General features: G+C 41.2%; 1 protein-coding gene across 2 annotated transcripts in view; it reads left to right on the forward strand.

The window, feature by feature from the left end:
- Positions 1-19,442, forward strand: part of DERA (deoxyribose-phosphate aldolase) — a 70,830-nt gene that overhangs the window by 20,021 nt on the left and 31,367 nt on the right. For both annotated transcript variants that reach the window (XM_040967546.1, XM_040967536.1), the window contains exons 2-5: positions 5,296-5,393; positions 6,495-6,642; positions 8,035-8,130; positions 12,656-12,790. In XM_040967546.1, coding sequence (XP_040823480.1) covers positions 5,296-5,393; positions 6,495-6,642; positions 8,035-8,130; positions 12,656-12,790 — 477 coding nt within the window. The remainder of the gene's footprint in view (positions 1-5,295; positions 5,394-6,494; positions 6,643-8,034; positions 8,131-12,655; positions 12,791-19,442) is intronic.

The following is a 19,442-nucleotide window of genomic DNA, read 5'->3' on the forward strand; positions in this document are numbered from 1 at the left end:
TGCAGAATCCAACTCTCATCGTGTTGTGATTGGGGGAGTCCTAGGATGTAGACTAGGTTGAAGGCAGAGAAAGATCTTCTCCCTTTATTTTATGCCCCAAAGAGTCTACACAGCATGTGACCTGACTGAATTAAACAACATGTCAATGATGGTGTTACGTGGCCACTGCTGTGGCATCTTGGCCACCAGAATGTTGGCTGTTAAACATGGGAACTGACATTGTTCTTAGTCTAGCATGTGGTTCTGTTGTCTTTGATTCCTGTCTGTTTTCTGAGATTTGTCTTTCAATATCTTCTGAATTTTCTGAAACTTCATGTACTTCTGCTTTGGTTCCAGTCATCAGAGTCAGTTTCTCTTATTTTCAGTGGAAATATTTCTTCCTGATAAAGCCTGTAAAAATCAATTGGGAAGAATGAGTGAAAGCATTGCTTTTTGCCCTTCTTTGCTGGCTTCTATTTGTGCTTTTTGATTCTTCCCAGGTCTTGGGCTTTTCTCCCCAGTTTTCTTCTTAAAGTTTTTTTTTCGAAGTGAGAGCAACCTGCTTTGTGCCGTTGCATTTCTCACGTCATTTAACACATTGCCTGCACTCTGCGATTGTTAAACAGAGAGGTTGTAGAACTTGCACACAGGTGCTCAGATATCAGGGTAGATTTAATTGTACTGAGATGATGTGGCTGCCTAGCTACATAACTACAGAGATGAACAGCTATTGGAATGTTTGAGGGTGCTACCCGAATATTCATGAACTTTCTGGGACTAATTGGGACTGAAATAATTATCCAGAATCCCATACCACTTTGTTTTAGATGCCAGAGTAAATGACTAGGCTGTTTTAATGCTTAGATTAACCTACTGGTGGTAACTGGTGAATAGAGAAAGAATACATTGATAGAAAGAGGCAGTTGATTACTAATGAGCAGCAATAGTGAGGCAATGGTCAGTGTGTTAAAGGATGGATGCAAGTCAAAGTAAAATCTTAAAACATCTTAAAACTTAAAAACTTAAAACGTGAAGTCACCATGAGATGTTGATATATAAAGTAAGGTCTAGGAACGCACAAACTTTGTAATGTGAGCCCAGAGTATCTTCACGTGAGGATTTATACTAAGAGGGTTATGGTCCATTTAACTACGGAAGTGAGACTTCCTGAAAGAGAAGCGTGAGCAGATAGTATATGACATTTGTATAGGATAAACAGATTGAGAAAATGAAAAGTTTGCTTTTAACTGGATGCCAGTGATCAAAGTTGCAGCTTCTCAGGGTATGTAATAAACTCATGATCCACCTGGTATTCAATTGGTAGTCTAAGGTATGGTCTGGTTGATGAATGTATGTGGATGGGAGTTAGAACTCAGGAGCACGGTGCCAGTTGAGAGCTGCTGTCATTCCCATGAGGGGTTTGGGGATGTGGTGATATGCATTGCCAGGATGCTGGTGTCTTGGTTTCTAGAGTATCTGTTAGGCCCCTAAAGTCTGGACTTAACCATTAGAACATTAGGAAAGTTGCTAAGGCTCACTAGGAATATGAATGCTCTAGAGGGTTTAGTCAAGGTTTATCGGATGGGAGGGAGTGGAAAGAGGACTGCTTCCAGACCCCCACCTGGAAAATTTAATTTCTCATTTTCCTCAAATTTTGTATGTAAAAGTTTCTTCTAAGGTATCACAATGTATTTTAATTCATTAAGAACAGAAGCATAATGAAAACACCAACTGTACTTCCTTTGCACGGTTATTGTTTGGTATTGCATGTTTTAGGGTTATAGTGAAGAACGCAGAAAATTGCATAGAAACACAAACTGAAGCGATGAGCTGGAGAGGAGGTTTGCAGAGAAATAAGATGGTCCCCACTGAGATTTGAATGGGACAATAATAAGACATTGTGAGAAAATCATTTGAGCATAAGTTTATAGCTGACAGAGGGCCAGCAAGCCACCAACATGACATCCTAAGAGGAGCAGCGGGATTGTCTTCATTGGAGAGCTTTAAAAGAAGAATGTTACTGCCTTCCAATTACGGCTTCAAGCCTCTTCTCCCTGAAGGCACATGCACTTGAAATCCCTCCCTGTGCCCCGATCCTCGGCAGGAAGAAGATACTGTGATCCTGATGAGACTGTGTGCGTTAGAATCACTCCTACTGGAAAGGAGACACTAAAGGGTACTTGAATGAAAAATTAAAAATTATGAAGGCCATCACAAAGGCCAATCAGTCCTTTCTTTTCCCCAGACCCCATAATAGGAGAACAAGGGTTATTTGACGAAATTAAAGAGTAGTAAATTAAGTGCTAATAAAATGAGATAGTCACTTATATAATTCATTGCCAGGGGAGGTCACAGAGGCGAATCCTGTGGCTTCATTAAATATGGGGCTGGATAGTTTTGTGACCACTAATGATATTTTTAGCAGTCCAGGCTGATACTGTGAGAGAAATAATTCTATCATGTTCTCCAGTAGATGACTTACAGGGACCTCACACAAGTGGTGTCTGAAAAGTGTGAGGGCATGCCCTACAGGTTCTAACCTTTGCTGGGAATTATATGAAAAACTCCTTTTGAGAGAGCGTGTTCTCAAATGTTCCGTTCATGCTTCAGTTCCAGTTCTGTGTGTAGAGAAGCAAAAAGTCTATTTGAATCAGACGTAATTGAGAAAGATGGTGCCCAGAGACAGACTTTGTTTGGCCATTGGAAGCCACTCAGCTTTTTTATTGAATGCTTCCTGTGTGGCAGGTACTTGGTTTGAAATTTGTAAAAATCAGGGAGTATACATATTTAGATACTTTAGTGCTTCCCTATGGATAGGCTGTAAAGTTACATGGAAACACAGACAAGCAGAGTTGTATTTTCAACCTGGAAGGTTCAAGGAAGACTCACAGAGAAGGTGAGACTTGAATTGAGACTTACAGGATGAGTAGGCATTTGCTCTGTGGCCAGAACAAGGAAGGGCATTTTTAGGTATAGAGGTGGAACATGACGTAATTCATCCAGTTAGGATTGCTGAACACAGAGTTAGAGGGACTGAGAGGGAAAAAGTGAACATGGGGGATTTAGTCCTGTGGTGAGAATGCTGCTTAGTACGCTCACATCAGAGTGCCTCGGCTTGATTCCCAGCGCTTAACTCCAGCTTCCTGCTAATGTACACTCTGAGAGGCAGTGGTTATGGCTCAGTTAGCTAAGTTCCTTCCATCCATGTGGGAGTACATATGGCTCAGTTAGTTGAGTTCCTCCGATCCATGTAGAGTCCTGGATTGAAAGCCTGGCTTCCACCTTTGGTCTCTGGCCATTGTGAGCACCTGGGAAATGAACCAGTGGGTGAGAGTTGTCTCGCTGTCTAGCTCCAGATAGACAGATATTAGATAGAAAGCATGTGAAGGAGGGAGGATCCAGATGATGAAGAAGTCCCAGGTCTGCCCAGGACTGCTGTCCAGCAGCAGCAGTACTCACAGATATGGCAGTCCTGGGTGTAGCGAGTAGAGAAGCGGAGGGGTGGAATTTGCCTCTCAATGCCTGCCCATTAAGCAAAAGGCTTCCTTCTTTTGGATCACTGCCAGCAGTGACTTGGTGGTGAGTTTGTAGTTCACCCAGCTCTGAGCTTCACTTGGGTTTATAATGTGCCTGAAAAAGTCTTTACCATGAGCCTAATACTGTTATTGGTCGTCAAAACAAGCACAGCGCACAAAAGAGAACCTCTGATGTTTGAGGGGTGAGGGTGGTTCTTAGATGTCTTAGATGCTAGAATGAATCTAAGTGTGTCTGTCTAGGTCTTTTGCTCTTTGTCCTAGCCTAGAACCAAAGTAATAGCAGTGTTTGGATGGGAAAGAAGAGGCACATTCTATCTGCCTGAGCTTCCATTTCTGCTGTGAAGTTGGCTTCAATAAAGAAGTAGGAACGCATGCAGTGTCTTTGAGGAGAAGAGGCAGATGGACTGAAATGTTAAAAATCTGTTTTGTTAAAAGATTTCAGCTAACAAAATAGAAAAAAAAAAAAGAAACACCAAAACTTGGTTCCTTCTTTGGTGATATTTTCATAAGAATATCCTTACTGATCATTCATAAGCCAACTTGAAAATTCTAGTATAAAATGTTGACACCCTTAGGAGGAACTTAATGGAAATAAGAAAGAAAATATAAACATGATTTTGTTGGTAACCTTTGTGTTAGATGGAGATCGTTACCATTTGTGTTGTTACATAATATGGAGTAAGTGGCAGTGGTTTCTCCCATTGCATTACGGAGTTCTGCAGGTGGGATGGGGTTTCTAAGGCAAAACCTTTCCAACAGTGGTGTTGCAAGCCCTTCTAAGGTGATTCTTCAGACATGTAAAGTTGCTGGAGGGATACAGAAATGAGGTTCATTAGAGAAGGTAAATTGTTACATGTCTACTTTGCTGCGAGGCTAGCCATTACGGGAGGTCAATGGGTAAACTTGAAGATGAATTTTGAAATGTATGTGTACCAGACACTATGTTTGCTGTTGGACATTCAAAGCAGTGAAAGTTGGACTCACAAAATAATACATGCAAGAGTTAGTTTCATCTACAGTAGAGACATACCAAATGCCAGCTCCATCTGGGTCACTGGCATTGTTCCCTCAGTGAAGCGACCTGGTCAGTCGTCCGTCAGGAAGCAATTGGTCAAGCAGGAAAGAAGAGTGGTGCCAGGTAGGAAGAGCATTTCCAAACAGAAACAACTGAGATACATCCTCAAACTTGGAGAGGAATTTTTTTTTTCTTTTCTTTCTCATTACCTGTGTTTTATCACTATTACTATTTCTAATACATTTTGCAAAAATTTTTCCTTTGTAGAAAGAATGGGATGTACCATAGCAGCATCTAGTAGATATTAATCTTGTCAGTAAGGGGGTGTGATGAAGGATTCCTTTCAGCCTGAGCATTAATTCACTTAAGTATTTATTAATCATTTGCTTTCCCAGACTAGACACTCACAAATAAGTCTTCGCTGTCAAAAGTGAGTCACGTGGCATGAGGAACCCATCATTTCCCCCTAGTTGTTAGACACATCTGTGTAATGAATCAATATAGGTCCTGCTCGTTCCAAAGGTACTTATTATACGATGTTTGCCTTTTGATGACTCGGCTCTCTTCAACAAAGTTGTTTATTTTTTGTTTGTACAAAGCACACACATAACAAAAACCAAAATAGAAAACAAGACATAAGCTTAAAAAAGAGCAATTGGGGTTAAACGATACATGTATCTGCCCAAGGGCCATGTAAAAATAGGGCACTCTATTTAATAAAACTTTTAGGCTTATAAATTTGTCAATTTCCCTCCCCCCTTTTAGATCTCAGCTGGATTTCCAAAATCCAGGTGAACCAGCCAGCGGTCCTGAGGCGTGCAGAACAAATCCAGGCTCGCAGGACAGTGAAGAAGGAGTGGCAGGTATGGGTTCCTCATGAGCATTCTGTTCCTGTGTTTCACCACTCAGGGACTCTTTCCCCAAGGCCACAATATTGAATTTCACTCAGGATGCATTGAAACTTAAAAGATTGCAGCTGTCCATGACTTCTTTTAATAATTCATATATGAGGATGATGGGTTGGAGAAAGATAACACATTTATCCAAACAAGTTAAAAATCTTATCGCTCTTGACTGGCAAAACCGCAAATGAATTTGAGGCATCTTTATTCATGAGTGGATTAAATGGCGTATTTCCTCAACACCATTTCTTAGACATGCCTTCTTTGGTTGTCTTTAATTTTAATTTTAAAACCATAATATCTAATCCTGGTATGTCCAGTGGTCAGGTCCTGAGAGTTGACCTTCTTGGATCAGCATGTTTCTCTTAACCATTACTTTTCATAAATCATCTTTCAAAATTGCAAAAGTGATGTTTTCTGGGGACTTGTGGCCAGCCTATTTATCAGCATCCACCAATTAAAGACGTGCCAGGCAGGACTAAAAGGAATTCACAGTTCATTTCACAAGTGTCATTGTGCCTGAGTTCTTTTAAGAGTGACATTTCATGTTTTGCTCATCCTTGGAGGTCCTGTGATTGAAAAAAGAAAACTTATTACAATGAGTTGTGAAAATGGAATATTGTTTTAGAAATTGAAAATAGAAAAGAATTTAGGAACTTCAAAAAAATAATATCTCATCTAGCATCTCAGGGAAGGAAGCAGAACTATAAAATAGAACCTTCTTGTCTCTGAGCTCTCTCACATCGGGAGAGCCATGATGGGCTCCTTTGGATCTGGAGGATCAGTGAGGAGGTGTGGTGTGTAGGGATTTCATTTGGAATATTTGAGGGGGAAATTTTGTTAAACTCTTTCCCCCTTCAGTTTTGGGTAATGTTCATCTTAGTCACTCTTTGAGCAGTGATTATATTATATAACAGAAAGTGCCATATGCCAGTGTTGACAAAGGATATTAGGATCACAAAAGGAAAATGGTTTTCTATTAACTAACAGGATCGGAGATTATGTTTTTTTGTTTTGTATTGTTCTTTAAACATATCTTGTTTTTACTTTGGTTCCGATCAGGCTGCTTGGCTCCTGAAAGCTGTTACCCTTATCGATCTGACCACACTTTCAGGCGATGACACATCTTCCAATGTTGAAAGGCTGTGTTATAAAGCCAGATATCCAATCCGTGAAGATCTCTTAAAAGCCTTAAGTATGCATGATAAAGGTAATGCGCGCTGTCTGATCTGTGTTGTGTTTACCTGTTGGTGATAGTAATTCCTCATGCTAACTGACTTGCAGACAGGATTCAGTGGCTGAAACATGAAACATGTTGATAGCCAATGAAATCCACGATAGAAACTTGTACCTGGTGTCCATGGAGATCACTAGATTCTTCTCTGACCAACAAGGAGAGAGTCTCAGTCTTGTTTCTAGGTCAGTTTCTTCCATTCGTGGATTAAAGAGAGTGGTAGAGTGTTTCTTTGTAGGTCTTTTCAATTCTTCGGTTTGGGAAATTCTGATTCCCTAGCCACATGTGCAAAGGCTGGTCTCATTACTTAATAATCACATCTCATGCATAAAGTATTTTCTGTGAGTAAATGAAATACTTTGGAGAATAAAATGCAAATGGGAAATATTGTATGCTTGCATATTGGGTTCTGTCTTTTGAAAAAAAAGACTGATGCTCAGCTCCTGAGGGTACATGAAAGAAAGGACTTTCTAAAGTTGTCCAAAGTTTGGAACTTTTAACATTTTAGAGATGGAGGAAATCTCTGGGAGTTGATCCCCTTATTTTCTTGATGATGAAACAAAGGCCTGGAAGGCCAACCTCCATGTCCAAGACCATTTACCTTTTCAGTTGCTGAGCTGGGTTTTAAAGACAGATCCCTTTCCACGAAGGAATGGTTTTTTGCACCTCAGTGTCTGTTATCAGCACAAGCAGAGATGTGGAATGAATCCCATGCACATATTCTTTGTGGACTCATTTGTGGACTCCTTAGAGACCTAAACAGTCCGACAGCTTTTGAGACGTGTTGATTATGCATCTATAGAGTTGACTTTAAAAACAACACCTAACATGCACCACTTCCCTGTAATCACTTTGTAGGAGGATATTGCTTTGCTTTATGATGGGTATTTGATTTTCTGTTTTCTTCAATTTTTTTTTTTTAAATTTAAGGGCTTATTCCTTAAAATGAAGCCACTAGTTCAGGGTTTGATTTCTACAAAAGCGAGAGTAGAGTGATTTAAATGTTACTTTGTGAAAATGTTGTATGAATATCACTTAATTTTCCCTTTTTTTTGTCCTTTCTGGTTGGATGCTGTTGCAGACCTGCACTTTATTATCTTTTGGGACATGAAGTATTTGCATTGAGCCATGATTACCAAGTTTATTACTTAGGAAGTTGTAAAAGTGGTATTTACATTAACCTCAAGTGTCAAAATTTTTTGGGGGGCTGTAACTTTGAGAAAATGCTCCATGTAGTTGAGAAGGAAGGGAGTGAACAGTAAAAATCCATTTAAGTTGTTGCATGTTGCAGGGTGAGTGTTCTAAATAACGACTGAGAGCATATCATGGAGTTGAACTTCATCCAAACATCCTCACCTTTCTTCCCAGGCATTACTACTGCGGCTGTCTGCGTGTACCCCGCCCGGGTGAGTGATGCTGTGAAAGCACTGCGGGCTGCGGGCTGCAAGATCCCTGTGGCATCAGGTAGCATCGCTGTGGCTCTTAAACAAGGATTTCTTTTCATTTGGTTTATTTATTTGAGAAGCAGACACACACACACACACACACACACACACACACACACACACACACACACACAGGTGGAAGAGAGAGAGAGAATGCTGCCCTCTATTGATTCAATTCTCAAATGCCCACATAGACAGAGGTTGACCAGAGCAAATCTGGGAGCTAGGAACTCAATCCAGATCTCTAAAGTAGGGGACAGGGATCACAACCTCTTGAGCCAGTACCCACTGCCTCCCCGTGCGCAGGGGAGCAGGGCTCGAATCAGGAATGCTGTTGTAAGTCAATCCAGGCACTGCAATATGAGTTGCTGGCACGCCAACTGACCTCCTCCTTGCTGCGCCACATTTCTGCCCCTGTGGTGACGTTTATTGTTACTTTTCAGTGTTTCTAGTGCCCCTACTCAGAAGCCATGGGGATTTGTGTATAATATGATGTTATATAGTTTAATATAGTTAAGGTTGTATTTGTTCATAATCTTAATATTATTCATTGGTTTATAAATAGTAGATATACAGAATGGTGTTCCCATCCTTTAAGAAATACAGTTCTTTAGGATGGATAGTCAGCATTATGGGGGCCTCATGCAGTAGCCTGGTGGCTAAAGTTCTCATCTTGAACGTGCCAGGGTCCATATGAGCACCGGTTCTAATCCCGGAGGCCCAGCTTCCCATTCAGCTCCCTGCTTGTGGCCTTGGAAGGCAGTAGAAGATGGCCCAAATCTTTGGGACCCTGTGCCCATGTGGGAGACCTGTAAAGAAGCTTCTGGCTTTGAATTGGCTCAGCAGCGACTGTTGTGGCCACTTGGGGAGTGAATCACTGGACAAAATGTCTTCCTCTCTGTCTCTCCTCCTCTCTATATATCTGACTATCCAATAAAAATAATAAATAAGTCTAAAAAATGTCATTATGGGACCAGCATGATGGCTTAGTGGCTAAATCCTTGCCTTGCATATGCCGAGATCCCATATGCCAGTTCGTGTCCTGGCTGCTCCCCTTCCCATCCAGCTCCCTGCTTATGGCCTGGGAAAGCATAGGACAACCCAAAGCCTTGGGACCCTGCACCTGCCTGGGAGACCTAGAGGAAGCTGCTGGCACCTGACTTTGGATCAGCTCAGGTTTGATCATTGCAGCCACTTGGGGAGATGGAGGATCTTTCTCAGTCTCTCCTTCTCTCTGTAAATTTGCCTTTCCAATAAATATAAGTAAGTGTTTTTTTAAGAGTCATTACACAGAATGTAATATTTTACACACACACCTCAATACACGCACATGAGGCTACTTCACAAAGTTCACGGTAAAATGGAATTTAAAAATAAACTTATTTTGGTGCAAAAGCTTTTGGAATCCACTTATATAAGGACCTTCAAAAAGTTCTTGAAAAATGTATGTTGTAAAAGAACAGTGCATGGATTTCAGATTTTTTTTTATACTAAAAGAAAGTTTCAATGCCATTTCACTGTTGTATGTGTTCCTACATTTGTCATGCGTTTATCTGTTCTGTTACTATTCTATTATATTTATATATATCTCTTCTGTTATACTTACATCTATTTGTATTACATTACATATGTAATAAAGAAATAAGGCTTTGAAGGATCTGGAGGAGTTTAGAGTTGATGAACTAGAGAGTCGTTGTTAGGAAAACCAGCATGTGTGAAGGCAGAGAAGTGTGTTTCAGGAACTCAGAGTGGTTTGTAGTTTTTGGCTACACAGGTGGGGCAAAGAAGAGCACCAGGAGATGATGCTGGACAGGTGGATCAGGGTCAGATCTCAGGGAACCCGCTCCATGTCGTGGCATGCGGGCCTTATTCTGTGGATGGTCAAGAAACTGAACAGTGTTAGGCATAAGCTTGGGCTGATTGGCTTCATGGTGTAGTAAGACGGATGAAGGTAGGAGACAAATGAGAAAGGAGTAAAAAGCAGGTAGGAAGACTTAACACTGTCCATGTGGGAAAGGATGAGATCCACACCATAGCAAGAGAGTGTATTGAGGAGTCACTGATATCAGACAGAGTCAGTAGGATGTAGGACAAGACCGAGAAAAACCTTAAAATCTTCACTTCATGAAACACATGGAACTTGAACCAGTGCTTATACCTTATACAGGATGCCAGCATACTAGACAGTGCCGTCGCTTGCCACGCTGGCTCCTCCAGTACTGCTGAAATGGCTGCCCTGCCTCTATTGAGTTGCTTTTAGGCCTTATTAAAAAATCATTTGACTTACTTATGTTGTTCTGCATCTGTGTTATCTACGCTACCTTATTGGCAGAGGTAAGCATCTACTGGTGCCACACTGTTCTCTGCGTTCTTTAAAAGACTGATTTCACTTTCCACGTCAGTTTCATATCTGTGTCTCTCCACGTAAATTTTGTTAGGTACTTATCTATACACATGACCATCTCATGAGAATCTGCTTTAAAACTGTACCTTAGATCATTGTGGTGTTAACTGACATGTTTCTGTGTTGAGTCTTGCAGCCCCCTGTGCATAATATTTGTCTCTGCTTATTTGTATCCCCTTACTTATTTTGCTAGATATTTGTCATTTTTAGCATTTAGAACCTGGACATTTGTTTTTTTTTTTTTTCCATTTTTAATTAGGAGCTAATTTGTGAGGTATCATGTTGTATTGAATTTTTAGTGTCAGTTCGCACGTAATTGTTTTATTGAAGAGGAATACAATTCATTTTTTAGTTTTAAAACTCGTTTGACTGTTGAACACATTAGGTCTGACAGTAGTTTTTGATAGATTCATAAGCCATGTTATTAGCCAATAGGGAAAAACCTGTTTCTTCCTCCTTCCTATTCTGTGTCTCTTTAATTTCCTTTTTCTGTCTTTGCTGAACTGGCTAGAGCTTCAGTACATTGGGAAGGAATATTTGGCTATGTTCTTGAAGTTTGGAAAACATTTATGGTTGACCACTAAGGATAATAGCTGTAAGGACTAGTTCGTTCTATGTTTAATTAGCAAACTTGACTTCTGAATTGCTGGGAGCTGTAGCAGGTGCTTGTGAGTAGTGTTCCTCTTGGAACTGATGTGATCACATGTCTGCGGGCTTTGTGGATATTCATCTACCCTGTATCCCCACAGTAACTTCAATAGGCCATGATAGGAAAACTGTGTGGACTCCACTTGCTACTCTTTTATATTAAAATTTTCTAGCTCTAAAAAAAAACCCTTCTCTCCAGTTGATGTGTCTGTGTGGACAGTTGGATAGATCCATGGATATTAAAATTTGGTTTTAAAAGGTGTTTGGAGTATCCCGGTGCTTTAACTCTTACGATTTGACGACTGTTTATAGTCCTGTGCAATTGTGATCTTTCTCCTGCTTACTTGTTGAACATTCGTGGTGCAGTAAGGCTGTGATTATAAACTAAACAAACTATATTATAGCAAAAAATTAAAGGAAAAAGGAAAGGATGAGGAGGGATTAGGGGTATGAGAGAGGGTGTGGGGGATTTTGATGATCTTAGAATTGTGTCTGTGAAGTATATGAAATCTGTTTTCTTTGTATTAATAAAAAAATTTAACTGAGTCTCTAAAGATAATTAATTCATTCTTACAGATCTATGAAAAGAAACATGGCATACAGAATTGATATGTAGCTTATTTGTGGGAATTCCCCAAGCATTAGGCAGCCATACCTTTAGGGAACTTAATTTTTCATCAGCTTCAGTGCCATCCATTTTTTCCTTTCTGCAAGAGAGAAGTGTGCTTTTTTCTAAGGTTGCACACTCAGGGAATTTCAGAGCATCAAAGAAATACAGAGATTATCTTTAGAAACAGAGGTGGGATGAATGGCATGCATGTAAATAAATATTACATTTTTATTTTTATTCTATTTACACACTGCCCTCCTTGGCCCAGCTCTGCTATATGCCCCAGTTTTACGGTAAACAGGTGCTTTTCCCATCTGCATTCTCTTTCCTTTGTCCGTCAGGCTGGCTGTTTTGAGGTAGACAGTGGGAGAAATAAATATTAGGATCTGGTTGCTATAGCTAAGAGTAAATCCACTGAGTAAATCCAGGCTGGATGCAGACTGATGAGTGAATCATGATAACCAACTTGACTAGGAGCAGGATCAGCATTAACCAGTGTTCATCCTAACAGGGCTGTAGCTATGATTTTATGATTGCCACTGACAATGTATTGTTATTATTGATGGTTACTCAATGTGTGCTCAGGAGTATCTTTGCATCCTGTTCAGAGACTATATTAGTATTTGTCCTAATTCCAGTACATTATGTGATAACATTCTGTTTCTTCACATGTGGTTTGTGGGATATGCATGCTCTCCTTCAGTGTCATTAAACACTGATTTTACATCCGGTAGGGGTGGGAGTCGGGTGGAAAAGGGGTGGAAGGGGAGGTGGGTGTAGGGTGGGGGTAGGCGGGGATCTTTAGTTCTTGTTGAACTACTGACCGATTGAAATTTCTTTTCCTCCATTTACTTTCTTCCTGCCTGCCTGCCTGTCTGCTAGTGGCCACTGGCTTTCCAGCAGGACAGACCCATTTTAAAACACGACTAGAAGAGATCAGATTGGCTGTGGAAGATGGAGCTTCAGAAATCGATGTGGTTATTAACAGGAACCTGGTGCTGACCGGCCAGTGGGAGGGTAAGTATATGTCCTTGCTTGAGAGAGTTGCAGTCCTTGCCTTCACTTGAGTGGTGCGGGGAGCTGCTAGCAGGCAGCATGCTTTGGAGAGGTGGGAGTTAGGAGCAAGCATGGCTGGGATCACCCATCCTTGGGACCCTCCTAACTGTGCACAATGACTGCCTACATGAGCTTTGTAGATCCCTTTGTGTGGTTGGGTGAGTGGTTTATTTCCATTCAGTAGATCCATAAAACTTTTTAAAACACTGATTATACTAGTATGCTTTTCTTTTAGAAAGGAACAATTACTCCTATTCTGTAGTGCTTCATTTCCCAGTACATAAATCACTCCAGAAAATTCTCCCACTTCTTATTTCTTTTTAAAATTATTGGTAGGGGAGAAAGACAGATTGAGTGAGAAAGAGAGAGATTCTCACCCGTTTGTTCACTCCCTAAATGCCTTATTAGACAAAGTTGGGAGTTAGAAACTCAGTCTAGGCCTCCTGCATGGGTGACAAGAACCCAGTCAATTGAACCATCATCTGTTGCCTCTGAGAGCCTGCACTGACTGGCAGCTGAGTCAGGAGCCAGAGATGGGCATCAAACCCTGGCACCCCGGCATGGGATGTGAGCTCCTGACCCGTGTTGCAGACTGGCTAGTCTGCTTCTTTTCCAACTCTCTGGTAACACTCTTGGGAAAGCAACAGAAGATGCCCTTAGTCCATGGGCCCTTGCCACCTCCATGGGAGACTTAGCTAGAATTCTGAGCTCGTGGCTTTGGCCTAGCCCAGGGCTGGCTGGCGTGGACATCTGAGTAGTGAACTGGTGTGTGAAGATTCCACTCTCCGAGTCTCTCTGTCTTTCTTTGTCATTTTGCCTTTTAAATAAATAAATGAACAAACAGAAAAACAAAAAAATAAATTTATCTCAAAAGAATCAAGTAGATTTTGAGGTCACTGATTGTAAGATTCTTTCAAAATAATTACACCAAGTTTAGCTGTAACTTTTTAATAAAATCCCAAGTCAAGCCTAGAATAATTCTAGTATAGAATATGTTTAAATATGTGTATGTCATATACATACTTTATGAATGATGATAAAAGTAAAAGGCATATTTTATTTATTTTTTTAAAGGATGTTTTTATTTTTATTGGAAAGTCAGATATACAGATAGGAGGAGAGACAGACAGGAAGATCTTCCATCTGATGATTCACTCCCCAAGTGGCTGCAACGGCCAGAGCTGCGCCGATTCGAAGCCTGGAGCCTGGAGCCTGTTCTGGGTCTTTCACATTGGGTACAGGGTCCCAAGGCTTTGGGCTATCCTCAACTGCTCTCCTAGGCCACAAGAAGGGAGCTGGATGGAAGGCAGGGCTGCCAGTATTAGAACCAGTATCCTGGCACATGCAAGGTGAGATCATTAACAGCTAGGCTATTGTGCCAGCCCCAAAAAGGCATATTTTAATCAACTATGGAAATTCTCCCTACTTTTTTGTTTTGCTTAAGAGTTCATTTATTTGAACTTTATTTGAAAACAGCAACAAGGAGAGAGAGGCTGAAGTAAAGAGAAACTAACGGCAGGGCTGACTTGGTGGTACGTCAGGTTAATCCTCTGCTTGTGGTGCTGGCATCCCGTATGGGCACTGGTTTGAGTCCCTGTTGCTCCGTTTCTGATACAGCTTCCTGCTGATGTCCTGAGAAGGCAGCCGGGGATGGCCCAAGGCCTTGGACCCATGTACCCACATGGGAGACCTGGATGAAGCTCCTGGCTCCCAGCTTTGGACCAGCTCAGTTCTGGCCTTTGCATCCACTTGCAGGGTGAACTAGATGAGGGATCTTTCGTTCTCTGTGTCTCCCTCTCTTTCCCTATAACTCTTTCAAGTAAAATTAAAAAATATTAAAAGAAAGAAAGTGTCTTGTATTCACTGGTTCATTCTCCAAATGACCAGAAAAGCCAGTGCTGGCCTAGCTAAAGGCAGAAGTTCAAGACATCATTTGGGTCACAGCTAGGACCCAAGAATCTGGGCCATCATCTATCTGCTGCTTTAGAAAGAAGCAAAATTATAATTGGAGGAGGCAAGGCTTAGCCGCAGCACTCTGATAGGGAGTGTAAGTGTCTTAACCACTGAACTAAATGCCCATCTTGCCGGCTGAGGTTCTTGACAGATCGTAAATATCTTGTGTGTACCTCTAATTTGCATTTCTTATTTCCGTTCACTTTTTGCTTCAGCCAATTGCAGTCATACCTTAAGAATAGGTATGTTGCAAATAAATGGCCATCTTTGCATATGTTATTATCTGATTTTATTATCTGATACTATATTATTATCAGATTTCAGTGAAGATTCAAGGTTACCATTAGAGAAAGAAGCCAGCAAGCATTGTATTTAAAAAATCGGGAGAAAGCATAATATTTAAAATAAGTTTTGTAGGATTTCGTTGATGGAACCCGTGCTTCAAGGTTTTGTCACCGAGCAGTTGTAGATACAGAAGTGTCATTCATGTTATAGCATGCTCATGTCTGTAACGCTGCTAATTGGAAAATAAAATATAATAGTGATCAGTTTTGAGGTAATTGGCAATCCCTTAATATGTAAGTAATGGTTGTTTTTAAGAACTGATAATTTCCCCAGTAACAATAGGCATTGTACAGATACAACGCATCTTTGTCCTAGACCATGCTTTTCCATTAACTCTGTTTTTATGGTGTTAATAACCTTTTGACCCCAAACAAATTGAAAACCAACATTTAATACTAGAAACTTGTTTCTAAATAGAAACCTGCCTTGACTTTGGACTTTTTTTCAGTATGCTATTTTGTCTTAATTTTGATTCTCAATTTGATTACATATATTTTTTTTTTCCCCAGCGTCATGCTTTAACATTAGCTGCTTACTGAAATACAAGTACGGAATTTGTGATGGAAATGTCTGCCAGGCTGTTATTATGTTTTCAAATCCAGGGCTCTCTCTCCTCTTGGCACTGTGATTTGTGGGGCACTTGGCAAAGGACAAGAAAAAAAATGACCCTTTTTTTAAGCATAACTGTCCAGAGTGTATCCTAAACATTTCTAATGATCGTAAGGGCCCATGACCTATGCTATGAACTGGCAGTAGCGGCTGCAAGGAAAATAATTTCTCTCTTAGGATTCTCCTTGATGAGTTTAGAATCAGTTTGGGGTGGGTCTTTGATCCGACAGTGAAACGGCCCATTGCGATACCTAGGTTCATCCCTGACTGTGGCTGCTGACCCGAGATTTCTGATTCCTGTTGATGCGCTGCTTGGGAAGCAGTGGGGATGGCTCAAGGAACTGAGATCATTCTATGCCCTACTTGCAAAGGGGACCCAGATTGTGTTCTTGGCTCCTAGCTTTGGCTTGGCTTCTCTTCATGTTGTAGCAGACTTCTACTTCTGTTTCTTGGCCCCCACATAATTTAGGTGCTGGATAACTTAAGCACTGTTGAGTCTACATATTGAGTAGTTAATAACACCCTATTTCTGTGTGTTTCTGTTTGTGTAACCTGGCTCTGAAGTTAGTTTGTATACAGGAGACTTGGTGATTAAGCTTTGCTCTGGTGATTTTTTGCCAGAAGAGGACCAGGAAAGGGCCTACTCTCCTCTTCCTGGGAGGGTTGTGCTCTATGTTGAAGATAACAGCCAAAGGGAGCATCCTTCCCTCCCTGCATCTGTCGGAGTCAGACCCAGAACCAACACACTGAAGTGAGAAGGACTAACTGACAGCAGAGCTTTGCATAGGGCAGACACTAGTTGGAATGTAACAGCCGGGAAAGGGCCAGTCCAAAGCTAGGAACCAGGATCCCTTTCTAAGTCTTTGCATAGGGCAGACACTAGTTGGAATTCTAGGACTACTATTTATTCTTTTCTTTTTTTTTTTTTTCATTTGTTGAAGATGTTTTTATTTTTATTTGAAAGGCAGAGTTAGGAGAGAAAGAGAGAGAGATCTCCCTTCTGCTGATTCACTTCCCAAATGGTTGCAACAGCCAGGAAAGGGCCAGTCCAAAGCTAGGAACCAGGATCCCCTTCTAAGTCTCGCACATAGGTACAGGGCCCCAACAACTTGTGTTCAGGGGCTTAAGAACTTTGGTCTCCTCTGCTGCCTTCCCAGGCCTTTAGCAGGAAGCTGGATCAGAAGAGGAGCCACTGGGACTCGAACTGGCACTCACATGGGTTGGTGATACTGCTGGAGACAGTCTCCTACTCCATGGTGCCGGCCCCAGCTAGATACTCTTGATCAAGTTCTTCTCTGTGTCTCCTGTTCATTTTATGTAACATGGGAATGGTGACGCCTTGGTTATTGGACAACAGTAGGGATTAATGTGAACAATGTATGTTAAATTCATCATTTTTTGGCCCAGATGAAGCCCTCCAAGGCAACTGCTGCTATCCTTTGTTGATTCTTTCCTTTTTTTTTTTTTTGGAGGATAGTGTATTTCATTGCAAAAATATGAATCCTATTTTCATAAAAGCAATCTTCAGGGGTTGGCATTGTGGCAAGAGAGTTAGCCTGCATCTTAGGATGCCTATATTTCATATGCAAGTGCTGATTTAGATCTCCCCTGTTCCACTTCCAGTCCGGCTTCTTACTCCGGTGCCTGAGAAGGCAGCAGAAGATGGCTCAAGTTGGTTCCGTGATATCCAGATAGGAGACCAGGGTGGGGTTCCTGGCTCCTGGCTTCAGCCTGGACCAGGCCTGGCTCTCTTTGCCTTTGGGGGAGTGAATCAATAAATGAAAGATCTGGCTGTTTTCCCCTCTACCTTTGAAATAACTACATCTTTAAAAAAGGACAGAAAGGCCATCTCTAATTTCATAAACGCTCTGTGGGCAGGAATCATATAATCTATAAATGACAGGTTTTCGATTTTCAAGGTTGTTTGTAGTAGACAGATTTTAGAGATACTTATGGCAACGGTATGCTTTTATGGTTTTTCTTTTTATGTTACAATTCTTTATAACTTCGAATAATATTGACAAAAGTGTTATTTCTTATAACTTACTTTACTACCTGTTTTTTCAGCCCGTCTCTGTTTTAGCCTTAAAGATTAATTAGTTACTTTGGTGGATGAAGCTGTTCTTGAACTTTTTGTGACTTTTTTAGTTTAAATGGCTGTTATGCAATTTTATAGTAAGTGTTTTACTGTACATATAATTATCTTAAGAGTTATTTTCAGGCTGTTCTGTTCAGTGTGGAACGTCTCTCTGGTACTCAAAAAATAATTACTGGGATATGTTCCTTAATAGGTTTTTTTTTTTTGGGCGGGGGGGGGAAGTCATATATACACAGGAGGAGAGACAAAGAGGAAGATCTTCCATCTGATGATTCAGTCCCAAGTGGCTGCAACAGCCGAAGTTGAGCTTATCTAAAGCCAGGAGTCTGGAGCTTCTTTCAGGTCTCTCACATAGGGTACAGGGTCCCAAGGCTTTGGGCCGTCCTCGGCTGCTTTCCCAGGCCACAGGCCAGGGAGCTGGATGGGAAAGCAGGACAGCCAGGATTAGAACCGGCACCCATATGGGATCTTGGTGTGTTCAAGGCAAGGACTTCGTGCCGGGCCCAACATTTGTTTTTTTGACTGCCTTTGAATGACATGAAACATAAAAGGAAACCTACCTTATGATTTTTAGACAGGAAACATAGTCTTTAAACACTTGGATTTTTATTGAAAATCCTAATTACACATTCTAATGTCATTTTCCATGTCCAGAGCAGTGTTTTCCAAAATACTTAACAAATTATCAGGTGCTTGAAGGCGAAGGATCTACCTTCCTGTTAGGTGAGAAATAAGATCATTTTAAGTAGAGAAAAATCAGATGTTGTCGATGTAGCTCCCTGCTGATGCAAAGGGACAATATGGAAAACAAAGCCAGTTGTCATCCCGTTCTGATGCCGTTACAGCAGGTGCACGGCTTGGGTCCCAAGATTTTGGGCCACTCTCTGCTGTTTTCCCAGGCTATAAGCAGGGAGCAAGAAGGGAAGTGGAACAACTGGGACGTGAACTTGTGCCCATATGGAATCCTGGCGTATGCAGGATTAGCCATTGAGCCATTGCACTGGGCCCCAAAGCCTTCTTTTAATAGGAGTACTTTAATATTTTATTATGGAAGAAAATCATTAATCGAATCATAAGTTAATGCTGGATTAACAGTCTCAAGATTTTATTTGACTTCTAAAATGTGATTGTCAGGCTGAGATGGAGGGGAGAAAAGAAGAGGGCGTTCCCACCCACTGGGTTACACCCCATATGTGCAGGTGGCAGAGACTGCACCGAGTTGCGTAAAGTTGGGCACCAGGAATTTGATCCAGCTGTCTCATTTGTGTGGCAGAGACCCAGTACTTGAACCATCACTTGTGCATCTCAAGACCTTTACTAGCAGGAAGCTGGTTCAGAAGCTGGAGGCAAGGATTGACCGGGGTGCTTTGAGAAGGGATTGGGGTTTGTTAACTGGAGTGTTAATTGTTGGGCCAAAAGCCCATCCCTTTGAACTTGAAGCTAAGGAATTTTCCTTGTCACTTTTTTTTTTAGGGAATAGTGTTTCTCTTTTTTAAATTCAATGTGATGTACCCTGGGATTCATTTTTTTAGTAAAAAGATATAAATTGTTCTGGTTGCACAATCTCTTGCCCTTTGTAACACAACGTATAATCCTTACACATGTTGT

This window comes from Ochotona curzoniae, unplaced genomic scaffold, assembly GCF_017591425.1.
Source record: "Ochotona curzoniae isolate NIBS_2020 unplaced genomic scaffold, NIBS_Ocur_1.0 contig_1482, whole genome shotgun sequence".
Lineage (NCBI taxonomy): Eukaryota > Metazoa > Chordata > Mammalia > Lagomorpha > Ochotonidae > Ochotona > Ochotona curzoniae.